Source organism: Amblyomma mixtum, chromosome 3, assembly GCF_055824585.1.
Source record: "Amblyomma mixtum isolate Tamu chromosome 3, ASM5582458v1, whole genome shotgun sequence".
Classification (NCBI taxonomy): domain Eukaryota; kingdom Metazoa; phylum Arthropoda; class Arachnida; order Ixodida; family Ixodidae; genus Amblyomma; species Amblyomma mixtum.
Window position 1 is genome coordinate 376,975,133 of NC_143014.1, and position 14,101 is coordinate 376,989,233.

Below are 14,101 nucleotides of genomic sequence, written 5' to 3' on the forward strand. Positions count from 1 at the left end.
TCCCCCTACTATCATGTGAATCGCAGGGACGACGATGCACTTAATATCATCATTAGAAGAGCGTACAAGGCGGTCCTTGATCTGTCGACATACGCCAACTCAGATCGAGTGCGGCTGTTAGGAATTTTTAAGGGATACTTGCTTTAACGTCGCAAAGCTACTGGGGCGATAAGCGACGCCTTAGTGGAGGGCTCCTCAAATTTCGATTACGTGGGGTTCTTTAACGTGCACTGACATCGCACAGTACGCGGGCCTCTTGCGTATAGCTCACATCAAAATGCGACCGCCGCGGCCGGGATCAAACCCGCGTCTTTCGGGCCACTATATAGTAAGCGGACTTTTCATTTTGAGCCACAAATATGAAGTCCGACGAAACTAAAGTTTGTTTCCTCAAAACGTTCGCTATGCACGTTCACTTCTTCGAAGTAGACCATATCACGGCGTTTTCCAAGCTCTGCAGATCACGCCTACGCATGTTTCTGTCCAAGGAAAAGAAAGAGGCTGTTCTAAAAACACCATTTCACTAATTGCGGTTAAAGCGATCATGACAACCGGCGGCAGCTCTGCATCCTCGTCAGCAGATCCTTGGCTATAGGGGAGTGCTCGTACTACGCGAACAATGGCTTCTTCAGTGTATCGCTTTGCAATGTCGGCGTCATGACTAGCATCTCTCGAAGCCATCACAGCCGAAGTCATGTCCGGCCATCTGTGCATCAACAGCGCGTTGTTACAAATCCACATGTGCCTAGTGACACGCATGTTCACCAGCATCTTTCGCCATTTCTTGGCCCATGAACTGTGCTTCAGGGAAGCAATTCCCTATGCACTCCGCCCTATGTCTCATTCATGCGGCCTTACTCATTCACACAGCGACCAACAAAGATATCCGGATCGGAACGTCACCACCACCAGTCATTTGGCACGAGCATGTGTTGTATATAACGCCGATGCTAGGAGATATTGCGCGCGGGAACGACAGACATTTCTGGTGGCTGAATCGCGCACTTTTCAGCCATTGGCGAGAAGAGAATTGGCACCACATCCAGAAAAGGCAACACGTGATGCGTAGCAAATTTGTCTAGATCGAGCAGAAGCTCTTATATTTTCCCCGCGTCATGGCTGAATTCACAAGCCACTCGATGAAGTAATCGTTCATCGTCTTTATGAAACTCATCCCTGATAGCATAATCCACGAATAATATCAAAAATTGAGGGATTCTGCACCATTTTCAATTCGGCTTTAAGTGTGCGAAAGCGCACGCCCCAAAGTATCAGTTGGCTGGACTTTCCGATGACAAGGGGCAGCCGTCTGTCGCAGCCGTTCTTCCTGGTTAACGCTAAATTTTGCGGTGCCTTCTACAGCACAGGTGTCGCCTCTCAAGGCATTTGTTTCTTATGGCACGATTGGGTAAAACTCAGTTCGTCGTCAATGCGTCGTCTTCCCTAGAGTAACTTTTGGTTCCCGCATTCGTTCAAAGGGCGGATGTGACGAGGGGTCGGAGACGCTATTCAACTCCGCGTTTACCAGATAAGCGGGTATTCCAACAGCGCGTCCGAATTTTCTGCGCCTCTCCGTTCGTTCTTACTTGGTTACGATGTCACGGTTGTTCGTGGTATCTTAAATGCGGTCCCCATTGCCCTAATGCGCATTTCCACGGTAGCACTACCCTCGTTCGTAATAAGCGAGCCTTCGTTATAACGTGGTTGTTATAAGCGGTCTCAACTCTATATCTACGGGCATAAAGTTTTCTCAACGTACGGCACCACAAGGTATTATTGTCGGTACAGAGGTGCCTACAAAGGGCGAAAGTGTAGGCGTGCGCCATTACGTGGCACAGGAGGTAGTTTTCCAAAATTTTCCCACACTTGCCCAATAATCGCAATAATGTGATCATGACAGTACTTCAAAGCTTGGCGGTGGCGATAGCAACAAGCGCGTTTTGCGGTCGTCGAAGAACACAATCGCTGCTCTCAGCCGCGCTAAATTTAAAGCTCAGAAAGAACCATCTTGGTAAGGAGCGAAATTCAATGGCTACGATCTCGCACGACGTATAACCAGCGGTGCGTAAATGCGATAATTTGAGATAAATATGGTCGCACTTCGCGTCACATAGTTATAAGGCCCGCACCGAAGTAATTTTCATGGCAATTTGATTGATGCACTAAACGTCGCAGCTTCTTTGTTCTCTTCACTTCGCTAGCCGCAGCTAAAAATATACGCCGACTTTGCATCGCCCGAGCTGGCTCGCTGACTGACAGCTGATGAGCCAGTTCTTTAGGTGAAGGAATGCATATTTCAGGAACTTTCCGCATCTATTCCCGCACCGGACTGCTCGAGAGTATTCTGTGCAGAAAATGGGATATTTCATGAAGGCTGCCTGGGTGTAGACTGAACAAGGGCTGCTAGTATGGGGCACGTAGGAATGCATGCGACTTTCCGCGACACCCGCATAGAAAACACTAACCGAGCGATGTGCAAGAGAAGCAATGTGCTCACCTAGGGCCTCCTCACAGTTGCCTCGTCACGTAGGTAGGCCCTCCTCACAGTTGCCTCGTCGGCGTCCCAGTGCTAATTCGTCGTGCAAGGTTCAGAGGGCGCTATACAGCGAGGTAGAACAGCTTCAGTTGGTTGCCAGTGTAATGTCTAGACAAGTTGCGATGGCGAGAAAGTTCACTATTTGAATGCTGCACCCAGTACGTTGTCTTGTGAGCATGGTCATTCTCCCCTGATTATTTGTGCTCTGATAAATCAAAGCCAAGCAAAAAGAAACAAAAATGCGGGACGCACGCTGAGCTACACTTCGTTCTGCAGATGTAAATTGTGTGCAAAAGCTGGTATCTCTTGATAAAACAGCGAAAAACAAAGGGCAATTGAAAATATAGACAGAAGTCACACTTATCTAGGGAACCGTTGATTTCATGTAACCTGTAATACATATTAGCGCTGAAAACGTCAGTATAACGCGACACGTGCACATAAAAAAGGAGGCGTGCAATGTGTAACAGAACAGTGCTACTCTCACAGGTTCTTCCTATAGTTACAGCACCGGCATTCGAATCCTTCTTGGATATTGAGTGGAATATGCACGCCACTCAGCGGGCTAAAAGTGCATGAATAATAAGCCAATGTACAGCTAGACACCGTCACAACTGTTAAAAATTTTGCTGGTTCTCTGTTACGCCCCGCACTGCTCCTCTTAACACCTCGCCCACGGTCTGACATTTTTATGTGGCGCCACCACGTGGTAATTACGAAGAGCACAGTGCGTGGTGCCTTTCTTTCTACTTTTTTTTATTCAGTACTGGCGGTGTCCTTTTGGTGGCGAACGCAGGAGTGGGTACATTTGCGTAAAAATGTTTGGTCCATCACAGACAACCACCGCAAGAAAAGAGCTCATGGCCATTCTGTGAAGCTTCTGTGACCATACTGCGAAGAGTAAATAAAAAAGCGTCGTATTTCCATGCAAGCGTCGAAAGCATTATAAACACAGAGCAGAACAATCAAACCAAGTATATAAAACTTGCTCGCTTCTGCTGACTGCTGATAAAAATGCTTCGGGTGATGAAAGGTGACCGCATCACGAGGTAACTTATTCCAGTCGGCTATCGTTCTTTGATTAAACGACAGCTTGTTTGAATTGCCTCTGCGCCGAGGCATTATTGTTGCATATGTCGTGTTTGTGCCGAGTCTGTCGCGTTCTGTTGTGCTCCATACATCATTGAAATTCTTTTTCTGTATGCTAATTGATGATGGTGAACGACATTATCAAGTGATGCCGTTGCCGACTAGATTCCAAGGTGGGCAAACCGGTGTGGCTGAGAAGGGCCGGTACCGATACCTGTCTTCCGTAGGCGAAGTATATAAATCAAAGTTCTTCCCTCCCAACCGAATACTTATAATGTACGTTTTCACACACCGCACAAACCGCCAGCTTTTCTTGTAATGGGACTAGTGATGCTTTCGCACTAAAAGTGCGTCTTCCGCTCCTAGTTAATCAACCGTAAAGAAGGTGCCGAGTCGGCACCGGACGGCAGTCCTTTTATAGCAGTTCGGTCGGAGCGTTAGTCTTTTCTTGATAGTGCAGATCTCGAAAAAGCTGATCTTTCCCGAAATGTTCCCTTTCCAGTGCTTATAAAGTACCGTAAAGTGCGTAAAAAATTAAGTAAAAACATTTTTTTTTGTTTTTCACGCGCAGACAGTGGAGTCGGAAGAAAAGCACAGAAATAAATAGGTGCCGCAGTGGAGGGCTTCCGAATATTTTGGATCACATGGATATTTTTAACATAAGCTAACACCCCGCAGCCGACCGGCCGGGGTTAAAGCAGCATCCTCGGGCTCACCACCCGACCACCTTATTCACTGTGCCACTTCGGTGGGAGTAGGGATTCTAGTACCACCGCAGGAGCAGCAAGGAAGGTATTTTCACGCTATGAGAAAACGGGCTGTGGAATGAGAAACGGCTGTCCCAAGCAATTTTCCATCAAAATGCTGCGCCAATAGATGCCATCTTGGGGCTGGCGAAATGAGGCATGTTTCCTTCGTAGCGCTTTACCAAACGTATTACCCAAGTAATGTCAGGCACGCATAGCGAAATATGCTCAACTTGATTTTTTAAAACCCCTGCTCTCCCCCCTCCCCTCCCCTAAGGCGCTCGTCTAGTCAGCCGGAGTACTCGCGTTCCAACCCCACTGCGGCGGCCGCATTTCGATAGAGGTGACGGCCGTATGCTGTGGGATGTCAGTGCACGTTAAAGGGGTCCCCAGGTCGTCGAAATTGACCCAGGGATCTCCACTATGACACCTCCTTTCTTCCTGTCTTCTTTCACTGCTTCCATTGCCCTCCCCTTACGGCACCGTTCGCGTGTCAACCGGTATATGCGAGACAGCTACAGCGTCCTTTCCGTCCCGAAATAGCAACCAATCAGCCCATGCTCCAGGATTCCTCATCGTAGCCGTCTTAGTCGGCGTTGGCTTGACACACCAACTGACAACTATGGCAGGCAGTAGCATAGCGAAACGCCACCTGCCACGTCAAGAGCGGAGGAGCGGACAACCGGAAGTTGGCTTCCTGGCGAAGATCCCGGATGGTGGCTAGCAGCGTAACACGCCACCTTCCAGCTGCGGCAGGTGGCGTGTGAAGAGCTGCGCTTAACTTTCGCATTACCGACTATCGTAGTCGCCCGTCAATTTCTGTGTTTTTATTAATTTAGCTATAACGGGTAGACACTTGTACGCTTTCAACTGCCTCCTCGCATAAGCTGGCCGCCGCGGTGGCTCAGCGGTTATGGTGCTCGGCTGCTGACCCGAAAGACGCGGGTTCAATCCCAGCCGCGGCGGTTGAATTTCTTTGGAGGAAAATTCTAGAGGCCCGTTGTTACGTCTCGCCTTCGTCGTGGGGAAGAAAACGGCATGGTTGCAGCGGAACGCCGACTAACCCCGAGACGCGCGTTGGGCGAGCGCCTGGATTGCCACGGAAGCCGCGTCCGTCTGCCCGGTTGAGCGAGCGTTTCCTCTACACCGAGTGCGAACGCACGTTCGAAGGCATGAAATGCGCGAGAACGCCGCTCGTGGACATTCCGGCGTCTGTGCTACGTGGATGGCATCGTTCCCCCTCTCCCAGCGCGTGACGGCGGTGTGATCCCTCGGGAGTGAGTGAGTGAGTGTGAGTGTTTGTGATTGGTGCAAGAGAGCACTTCCTTCCTCGGCAGGCTCGGCCCCCATCTAGGGGAACCGAGGGAAAGGGAACTCTTTAAAACCTCGGCAGCGGTACGGCCGGGGGGCTTTTGCACCAAGGGCTTTTTCATCAAGGTCTTTTTCATCTAATGGTCTCCTCATGAGCTGTCCTCATGGAGCATTCCGGCAGTGAGCGTCTCGTTACCGAGCTCACTTGTAAATATGTAAATTTTACTGTATAAAGTCTTCTCTCCTTGTCTTTTTCCGCATCCTCGTCTCCGACGTCCCTCATTCCCACTTTGGCGCACGACCATGCTACCTCATCTTTAACACCGTGTACTGTGCGATGTCAGTGCACGTTAAAGAACCTCAGGTGGTCGAAATTTCCGGAGCCCTCCACTACGGCGTCTCTCATAGCCTGAGTCGCTTTGGGACGTTAAACCCCATAAACCAAACCAAACCAAACCAGCATAAGCTTGCAGATAGATGCGCTGGATATGCATACTGTACTGAAGCAAGTGTGAGAACGGTGCCCCATATACAACCAGTGTCGAGTGGTATGACGATTTTGTTGTAACACATTATTGAGACATGGACTGAAAAATCTGTTTTTACTCGAATTTAAAAGTGCAAATGAGCAGCGTAGATACAACGGCAGACACCACAGGACAAAGTCAACGCACGAGTCTTCTGGCGGACTACTGCAACAAGTATTTATTGCAACATGCAGAATGTCCGCAGCCCGACTTTCTCATTCTGACTGTAAGCAAGTATTTGGAAGAGAGCACTGCCTACAGACACTCCTTTCGGCTGCAGTGGTCGTGGATCTTGTACATCAAGTTACGCATTATGTGGCTCATCGGGAACCAAATGCGGCGTCACCGTTGACCAGCAGCAGTGGTGGTCAGAAAACGGTCAGATGACATCCCCGTGGTGTACACAGAAAAATCACATTTCTTCCGAAGGCGCACGGGATTGAACCCAGGACTTTCAGATTGCGAGGCGAGCATACAACCCACAAGTCGCTAAACGACGTTGCTTCTTGGCGAACGAAGGCGCACGTAGAATATGCATTCCCTGACGACTGTATGCTAGCGGCAGGTGTCCAATTACAAAGGAAGCGAAAATAATAAATATATATATAAATATAAAAAGAAATAAAATCAGAAAACCATGCTTTCAAATTCGAAGCACGTAAGTAGACTTAAGTGCCATCCGTAATTTTTGCGCCGTACCTCCTGCAGTATAAAGATTCTACACTTCGGACAAAAATCAAAGCACTGATGCTGTGTGCAGTTCTAAAATATCACTTATCAGCACGACGATGCAAATATACACAGCGCTGAATAAAAAAGATCGTGAAGTGTGTCGTGGTAGTATATTTTATGGAGCAAACAAAGTCGCTGTATCTGACGTGTCAAGAAGAGCGGAGGTAGGTGTAACGTGTTTTTCATGTTAGTTGTGCTGGCAGTACGATGATAATTACTGATGATAATTGCTGTAAAAACCGCTTACGTCACACTTGAAGCATCTTTCGCCGAGTGAATTCGCTTTTGTCTAATTAAGTTTGACTGGACTGCACTTGTAAAGGGTCACACATCGCACTGAAAGGGTCTTTCCCCTGTGTGGGCACGCTTGTGCCGAGTTAAAGCTGAAAAATGTGCAGTTTTAAAAGGGCACTTCTCGCACTTGAAGGGCCTTTCTCCAGTGTGCGTACGCTTGTGTTGAGTTAAGCTAGAAAAGTCCGCACTTTTAGAAGGGAACATATTGCACTTGAAAGGTTTTTCGCCAGTATGCTTTCGCTTGTGCACAGCTAGACTGTCAGAGCGCGCAGTTGTAAAAGTGCAAATGTCGCAAATGAAGGGTTTCTGCCCCGTGTGAATGCGCTTGCGCTGAATTAAGTATGAAAAATGTGCACTTGAGAAAGGGCACATCTCGCACTTAAAAGGTCTTTCAATAGTGCGCCTACGTTTGTACCGAGTTGAGGCTAAAGAGTCTACAGTTTTAAGAGTTTCTATATCGCACTCTGAGGGTTTCTCATCGACGTGCGCACTGTGATGTGAGTGAAATTTCTAGACTCTGCAGTTGAAAAAGGACCCGTTTCGCAATTTAAGGGGCTCCCGCCAGTTTGCGTACTATCCTGTTGAGTGACATTTCCGGAGTCTGCAGTTGAAAAAGGACACGTGCCGCAACTTAAGGGGCTTTCGCCAGTCTGCGTACTATCCTGTAGAGTGACATTTGTGGAGCCTGTAGCCTTAAAAGGACACGTGTCGCAATTTAAGAGGCTTTCGCAAGTCTGCGTACGGTCGGGTCCAGATAGCGTTGTAGAGTCTTCAGTTCTAAAAGGGCACAGAAGACAATCTTGCTGTCATCCCCCTGTCTGGCACCAGATATCTCTGTTACAGTCGCACTTCGCAAATACCGCTGGGTCCTTGCACCATTTCAATGGCTTTACTCAGGTCTCAAGGTGCATGTGCCTCGAAACATCTGCAAAGTTCGCTGAAACGTAGGCGCAGGAGGGGCAGCTGAACACATCTCCTTTCAATGCAGGTGGCTCGCGCTGAACTGAATTCTGATCCATCAGTGAATAAAGGTGTTAGGGATCTTTCCTGGTAGTGTTCACCGCCCTTCCATGCTGGTCGTTGTCCTCGAATGAGCCCAGATTAGAACTTGTGTCATGGTAGACAGGAAAGCACACCGCTTCTGCAAATTAAGTTTTAAAAAATATGCCGTTAGTGAAATACAGTTTTTTCAATTTACTCACTCCGGAATATTTTCTTTCAATGCTCCAAGCATTCCAGATTATGGGTTGCATCAAATAATAATTCTCGCAAAGATTGATGCTAAAAAAAATTGTAAGGTGGAGCATGTGAGGAAAATGCGAATAAAATCTTCCAGTTTCCCGCACAGCTTACAGAAGGAGAGAAACTGATAGGGGTAGCAGGCATGAAGAAGAATAGGGTAGGAAGCAGTACGGATCCGGATCGGCGCCAGTGGGAGGCGTGGGTTAGGGTTAGGAAAGAAGCCGGCGGTGCGTAAACGCGCCGGCTATCTCGGTAATGGGTAAGGATATCTCAAGGTAAGCAGACGCTCCTGGGATGGCGGAGGGGTACAACTTCAGCCCGGAATTTGAGACCTCGGGCGAGGGAGTGGACCTCCTCGTTACCCGGGAGGCCTGCTTGGCAGGGGTCCAGATAAGGGTTGCGGCCGAGTGGGGTGCAAGAGGCGTAGAAGACGAGCCGTGGTGCGGGATACCAGGCCTTTAGCGAAATTGGATAGGGCGGATTTCGAGCCGGAGAGAATTATGGTGACAGAGGTGAAGATGCGAGCGTCCGAAATGGCTTCTTCTTCTGGGATTCGTGATTCGTCTGTGGTGATGGAGCCTCACGCGATTAATCGGGCCTGATTGTTAGCGACGGTGAGGACTATGCGGGAGCCTGACGAGTACGCTGCCGGGTTCCCGTAGGCTACCTTGGAACTGTCGCCGTACAGATTGTGCAGGGCTTTGGCGCGGACTGCCCTGCGTTCTCCGTCGTGCCCGGAGTGCATGTTCTTAGGGATGGGAGGGAATATGAGATGGGAGTCTAGGTCTGGAGGTAGGGGGGGGGGGGCTCCTCGGCAGGATGGGTGATCGGGGCGATGCCTAGCTGACAGAGTAGAGTGCGGCCTGCCGGGGTACCCGACACGCGAGTCAGCTGTGCTGCTGGAGTGGCTTCTGCCAGCTCCTCCAACGTGTTGTGGGTACCAACGTTGAGGAGCCGGGCAGTAGAAGTGCTGGGGGGTAGGCGGAGGGCGACCTTCGTGCAGTTGCTGTGGAGCGCGTTGATGCGGCCCCGCTTCTTGTTATTTAGGGGGAGGTAGGGGAATGAATACGCCGTGCGGCTCGTGATGTAGGCTTGGGTGAGGCAGAGAGTTTCCGCTCTCAGAGACCTTTCGCGCCGGTGCGCCACGCGCTGGATTAGACGGTAGACTTACTGGGTATGTGTCTGGAGAGCTTGGATGGTGTTGCTGTTAGAACGGACGGTGGCAGCCGCACAGGGCATTACCCCCTTGCCTTGAGACCAGTGGGCGCCGAATAGAGGGCGGGCGCCGAACGCACCGAACCTCCCCGCACGACGACCTCGGAGGGGATTATATGCCCTTTCTGGGAAAGGGGTCGGGACGGTCGCGGTGGGGACGGAGAGACGGGTTGTCAGGGTCAGTGAGTGTGAGTCAGGAGCAGTGGGTGTTGGGAGTGTGTGCTGTGTTGTGGACTTGCCGTGGTCGGTGATGTAGTGTGCCGCCTTTTCTCATCCATGTAAATAAATGGTGGTCGTTGTGTTGTAGAAAAAGAATGTGTGTGGTGGCGAGTGATTAAAACGCCGAACGGATCATTTCGTTGCTACACTAATTTCTGGTGCCGAAACCCGGGAGAACGACTATGCAATATCAACAGACCACCAAGATCGACTCCTCGACAGACATGGAGATCTCGAAGAGAAAGAGGAAGGCCCTGCGAACCCAAGCAACGCGTCTGGTTGGTGAGGCAGATGCCTTGCTGAAGTCTACCGCACCGAACGCCGAGGATCTAGAGGTTATTATCGAGCGTCTGCAATTGACTCAACGTCAACTGAACGAGGTAGACGCCGCGATCGAGCCTTTGATCACCGAACAGGAAGCCGACGCAGAGTTCGCAACCATCATCGAATACGGCGACAAGATCGTGACTTCCCTAGCCAAGCTGAAGTCTGCAGCGAAACGCACAGAAGGAACGAACGTGGGCAGCACTAAATCAAACGAAGATCGAAGCCCAACGACAGGAACGACTGCCAAGACAAGACTCCCCAAATTGGAACTCCTGAAATTTAACGGCGAAAGAAGGAATTGGCAGCCATTTTGGGAGCTATTTGAAACATCGATCCACAAGAATTCGGACCTATCACCAACAGAAAAATTTCAGTTTTTGCGATCTGTACTGACAGGAGACGGAGCATCTGCCATCGAGGGGTTGCAGCTGACGGCGGAGTGCTACAACCACGCCATTGACATCCTCAAGCAGCGATTCGCGAATCAAGCCATCCTCATCCAGGACCAGATGGAAGGCCTCATGGCTGCCGCACAGGTGTCATCGACAGGCAGTGCCCACACTCTGCGGCGCTGGTACGACAGCCTTCAGGCTCGCATGCGAGGTCTTAAGGCGTTGGGCGTGGGCGAAGAATCGTACTGCGCAATGCTCTACCCTCTTCTGCTCCGGGCGCTTCCGACCGACCTGAGCCTGCTGTACAACAGGATGATGGCTTCGAAGGACGCAGAAGGCTCCAGCAACGGCAACGCCTCAAACACCGACACTAGCTCCGAGACAAGAACAGAGTCGGTGCATGAGTAAGAGCTGCGCGCGCTTCTGGAATTTCTTCGGATCGAAGTTGAGTGCCGAGAAAGGGCGGGCAGGCAACCCAACGACGCAGTTGGTAAGTCCATGTCGCGTAATCAGGCGCATGAACTGGTGAAGAGTGCAGCGTATCCTGTCAAGCCTCGACACTCGTCGGCGGCAGCCTTGCATGGCGGAATGAAGGACGTGGAATGCTTCCTGTGCAAGTCAGAACAGCATGCAACAGAGAATTGCACCACCGCAAGGGAGCTGCCGGAGAAGAAACGCATGTTACGGGAGCACGGCCGATGTTTCCGTTGTACGAGGCCAAAACATACGGCAAGGATGTGCAAGAGCATGATATCTTGCAGCAAGTGTCGCGGCAGGCATGCCTCAACGATGTGTGACCCGAGCTTCATTCCCAACTGGCGAGACGCTCCACCGCATGAGAGTCAGCAGGGCATAAACGAAGGCGCTGGTCCAGTCAGCCTGCAAGCAACGCAGTGTGGCGCGACACAGGCGATCCTGCTCCAAACTGTGACAGCATGGGCCGAGAGTCAGAAGAAGAAAAAACTGGCCAGAATTATGTTCGACACTGGTAGCCAGCGCTCCTTTATTACCGAACAGCTATCAAAGGAGCTCAACTGCAAGCTGCTCGGTACCGAAATACTAACAGTCGGCGTGTTTGGAGGTGGTAAACAAGAACGCACCTTTCGAAGGGTTCAGCTGACTTTGCGAAGCAGGCGAAATAACAGAAGGTACGAGATCGACGCTCTCGAAACACCCATCATCTGTGAACAGGATCTCCCTAGCCCAGACGAAGGTATCTTGGAAGAATTAAACGACCTCGGCTGCAGTTTAGGCGATGACCTGAACGAGCTAGAACACCGCTCAATTGATATTCTGATCGGATCGGACCATTACTGGGGAGCGGTGACAGGACAAATTCGTCGTCTAAAGGGCAGCCTGACCACGTTGGAGACGATGTTCGGATGGGCGGTGCACGGAAAGAGCAGTTCGTCTTTCCCAGTACTGAGTAGCGCCCAGGCGATCGTTCTGCGAGCCACATTAGAGGAAAACGACACACCGGCAGAAAACCCAAGCGAGAACGAAGCAGGACGAAGGTTAGATAACCTACGGAAAGAGCCCCATCGTCCTGCAGAAAGACCATCGGCATTCCTCTCTCCTGTCAATCAACGCACACCGAAAAATGCTGCACGCCGGAGCAAGGGACACACTCGTGCAACTACACGAGAGGTGTTGGGTCCCCCTCGGCAGAGATTTCGTGAAAATGGTGGTGCGTGCTTGTGCCACTTGTCAAAGGTTCAGTTCTCCACCGTAAAGTGCTCCGACGGGACCGTTACCAAACGCGCAGACCTTCAAGCGAGCAGCAAACGAACTGACCGAACTGTGGAATACGCTGCGCCATCCAGATGTCGTGGACCATTTTGCGTGTGCAGAAGTTGAGGGGCGCTTTATTGTTGACCGGGCGCCATGGTGGGGTGGTTTCTATGAAAGGATGGTGCGCTCAGTGAAGATGGCATTAAGAAAAGTGATCGGAAAGAAATGCCTAGAAGCTGCACACTTAGCCACCATCCTTTGCGAAGTTGAAGCCGTTGTGAATTCTCGGCCATTGACCTATGTGTACAATGAGGTCGGAGAGGGCGACCCCCTAACCCCATCAAGCTTTCTCCTTGGGAGACGGCTGACGACTCTGCCGACGGCGGATGGGGAGCCGCCCGCTTCGACCCCTGAGATGCTTCGTTCGTTTTGGCGGCAGCGAAAAAGATTCCAGAACCAATTCTGGGAGGCCTGGAGAGCGGAATACCTCCGTGAGTTGAGATCGGCTTACGCGACGCACCAAGAGCAGTCTCCCTCGCCTAAAGTCGGCCAGCTGGTGCTAGTTAGAGAACCCCTTCCCCGCCTGCTATGGAAGCTTGGGAGAGTGGAGAAGGTATTCAAAGGCAGGGACAGTAAGGTACGTTCCTGCGAGATAAGAGTGTCACGCGGCTCAGTTCTCCGAAGGCCGGTGCGGCTCCTTTACCCGCTGGAGTTGAAAGAATTGTAGAATGCGCTCCACGCATTCTGGGGGGGAGTGTTAGAACGGACGGTGGCAGCCGCACAGGGCATTACCCCCTTGCCTTGAGACCAGTGGGCGCCGAATAGAGGGCGGGCGCCGAACGCACCGAACCTCCCCGCACGACGACCTCGGAGGGGATTATATGCCCTTTCTGGGAAAGGGGTCGGGACGGTCGCGGTGGGGACGGAGAGACGGGTTGTCAGGGTCAGTGAGTGTGAGTCAGGAGCAGTGGGTGTTGGGAGTGTGTGCTGTGTTGTGGACTTGCCGTGGTCGGTGATGTAGTGTGCCGCCTTTTCTCATCCATGTAAATAAATGGTGGTCGTTGTGTTGTAGAAAAAGAATGTGTGTGGTGGCGAGTGATTAAAACGCCGAACGGATCATTTCGTTGCTACAGTTGCCGTCCGCGCCGTGGTAGTGAAGGACGAGGCCCAGGATGCGAATTTTTTAGCCTAGGGGCATGGGGTGTTTCTCTAGCGTAAGTGAGATGGGCGGGTGGCGGGGTAGTGCGGCCTGGGGCGATAAAGGAAGAATTCTGATTTGGAAGGGGAGCAGGCTAGGCCGCGCGCGTGAACGTACGAGTCGATGATGTTGAGTGCCGACTGTAGGTTGTGTTCAATGTCGCCATCACTGCCTCGATTGACCCAAACGCTGATGTCGTCAGCATAGAAGCTGAAATGTATGTAGGGAACTTGGGCGAGTTGTTGGGAAGTTTGACAAGGGCCATGTCGAAGAGGATAGGGGACAGCACAGCACCCTGAGGCGTTCTCCGTGCTTCCAGTCAGACACCGGGGAGCTGGTGATCACCCAAGGTGAGTGTTGCTGTACTTTCGGAAGGAAGTTGCGGATGTAAAGTTACATCCGCGGGCCTGCGCCTAGGGCGTGGAGGCCTCCTGGGACGGCTGCGTTGGTAACGTTGTCAAAAGCTTTTGTCAGGTCGACACAGAGGATAGCCTTGGTGTCGCCCGCGGAGGTGTAAAGGATGTGGTCTTTGAGTTGTAGAA

General features: G+C 51.2%; 1 protein-coding gene across 1 annotated transcript; it reads left to right on the forward strand.

Annotated features, from left to right (window-relative positions):
- The first annotated feature begins 10,093 nt into the window (after nucleotides 1–10,093).
- Nucleotides 10,094–11,038, forward strand: LOC149356857 (uncharacterized). Its single transcript, XM_089576447.1, has one exon. The coding sequence runs from the start codon at nucleotides 10,094–10,096 to the stop codon at nucleotides 11,036–11,038; it is 945 nt and encodes a 314-aa protein (XP_089432573.1).
- The last annotated feature ends 3,063 nt before the right edge of the window (nucleotides 11,039–14,101 follow it).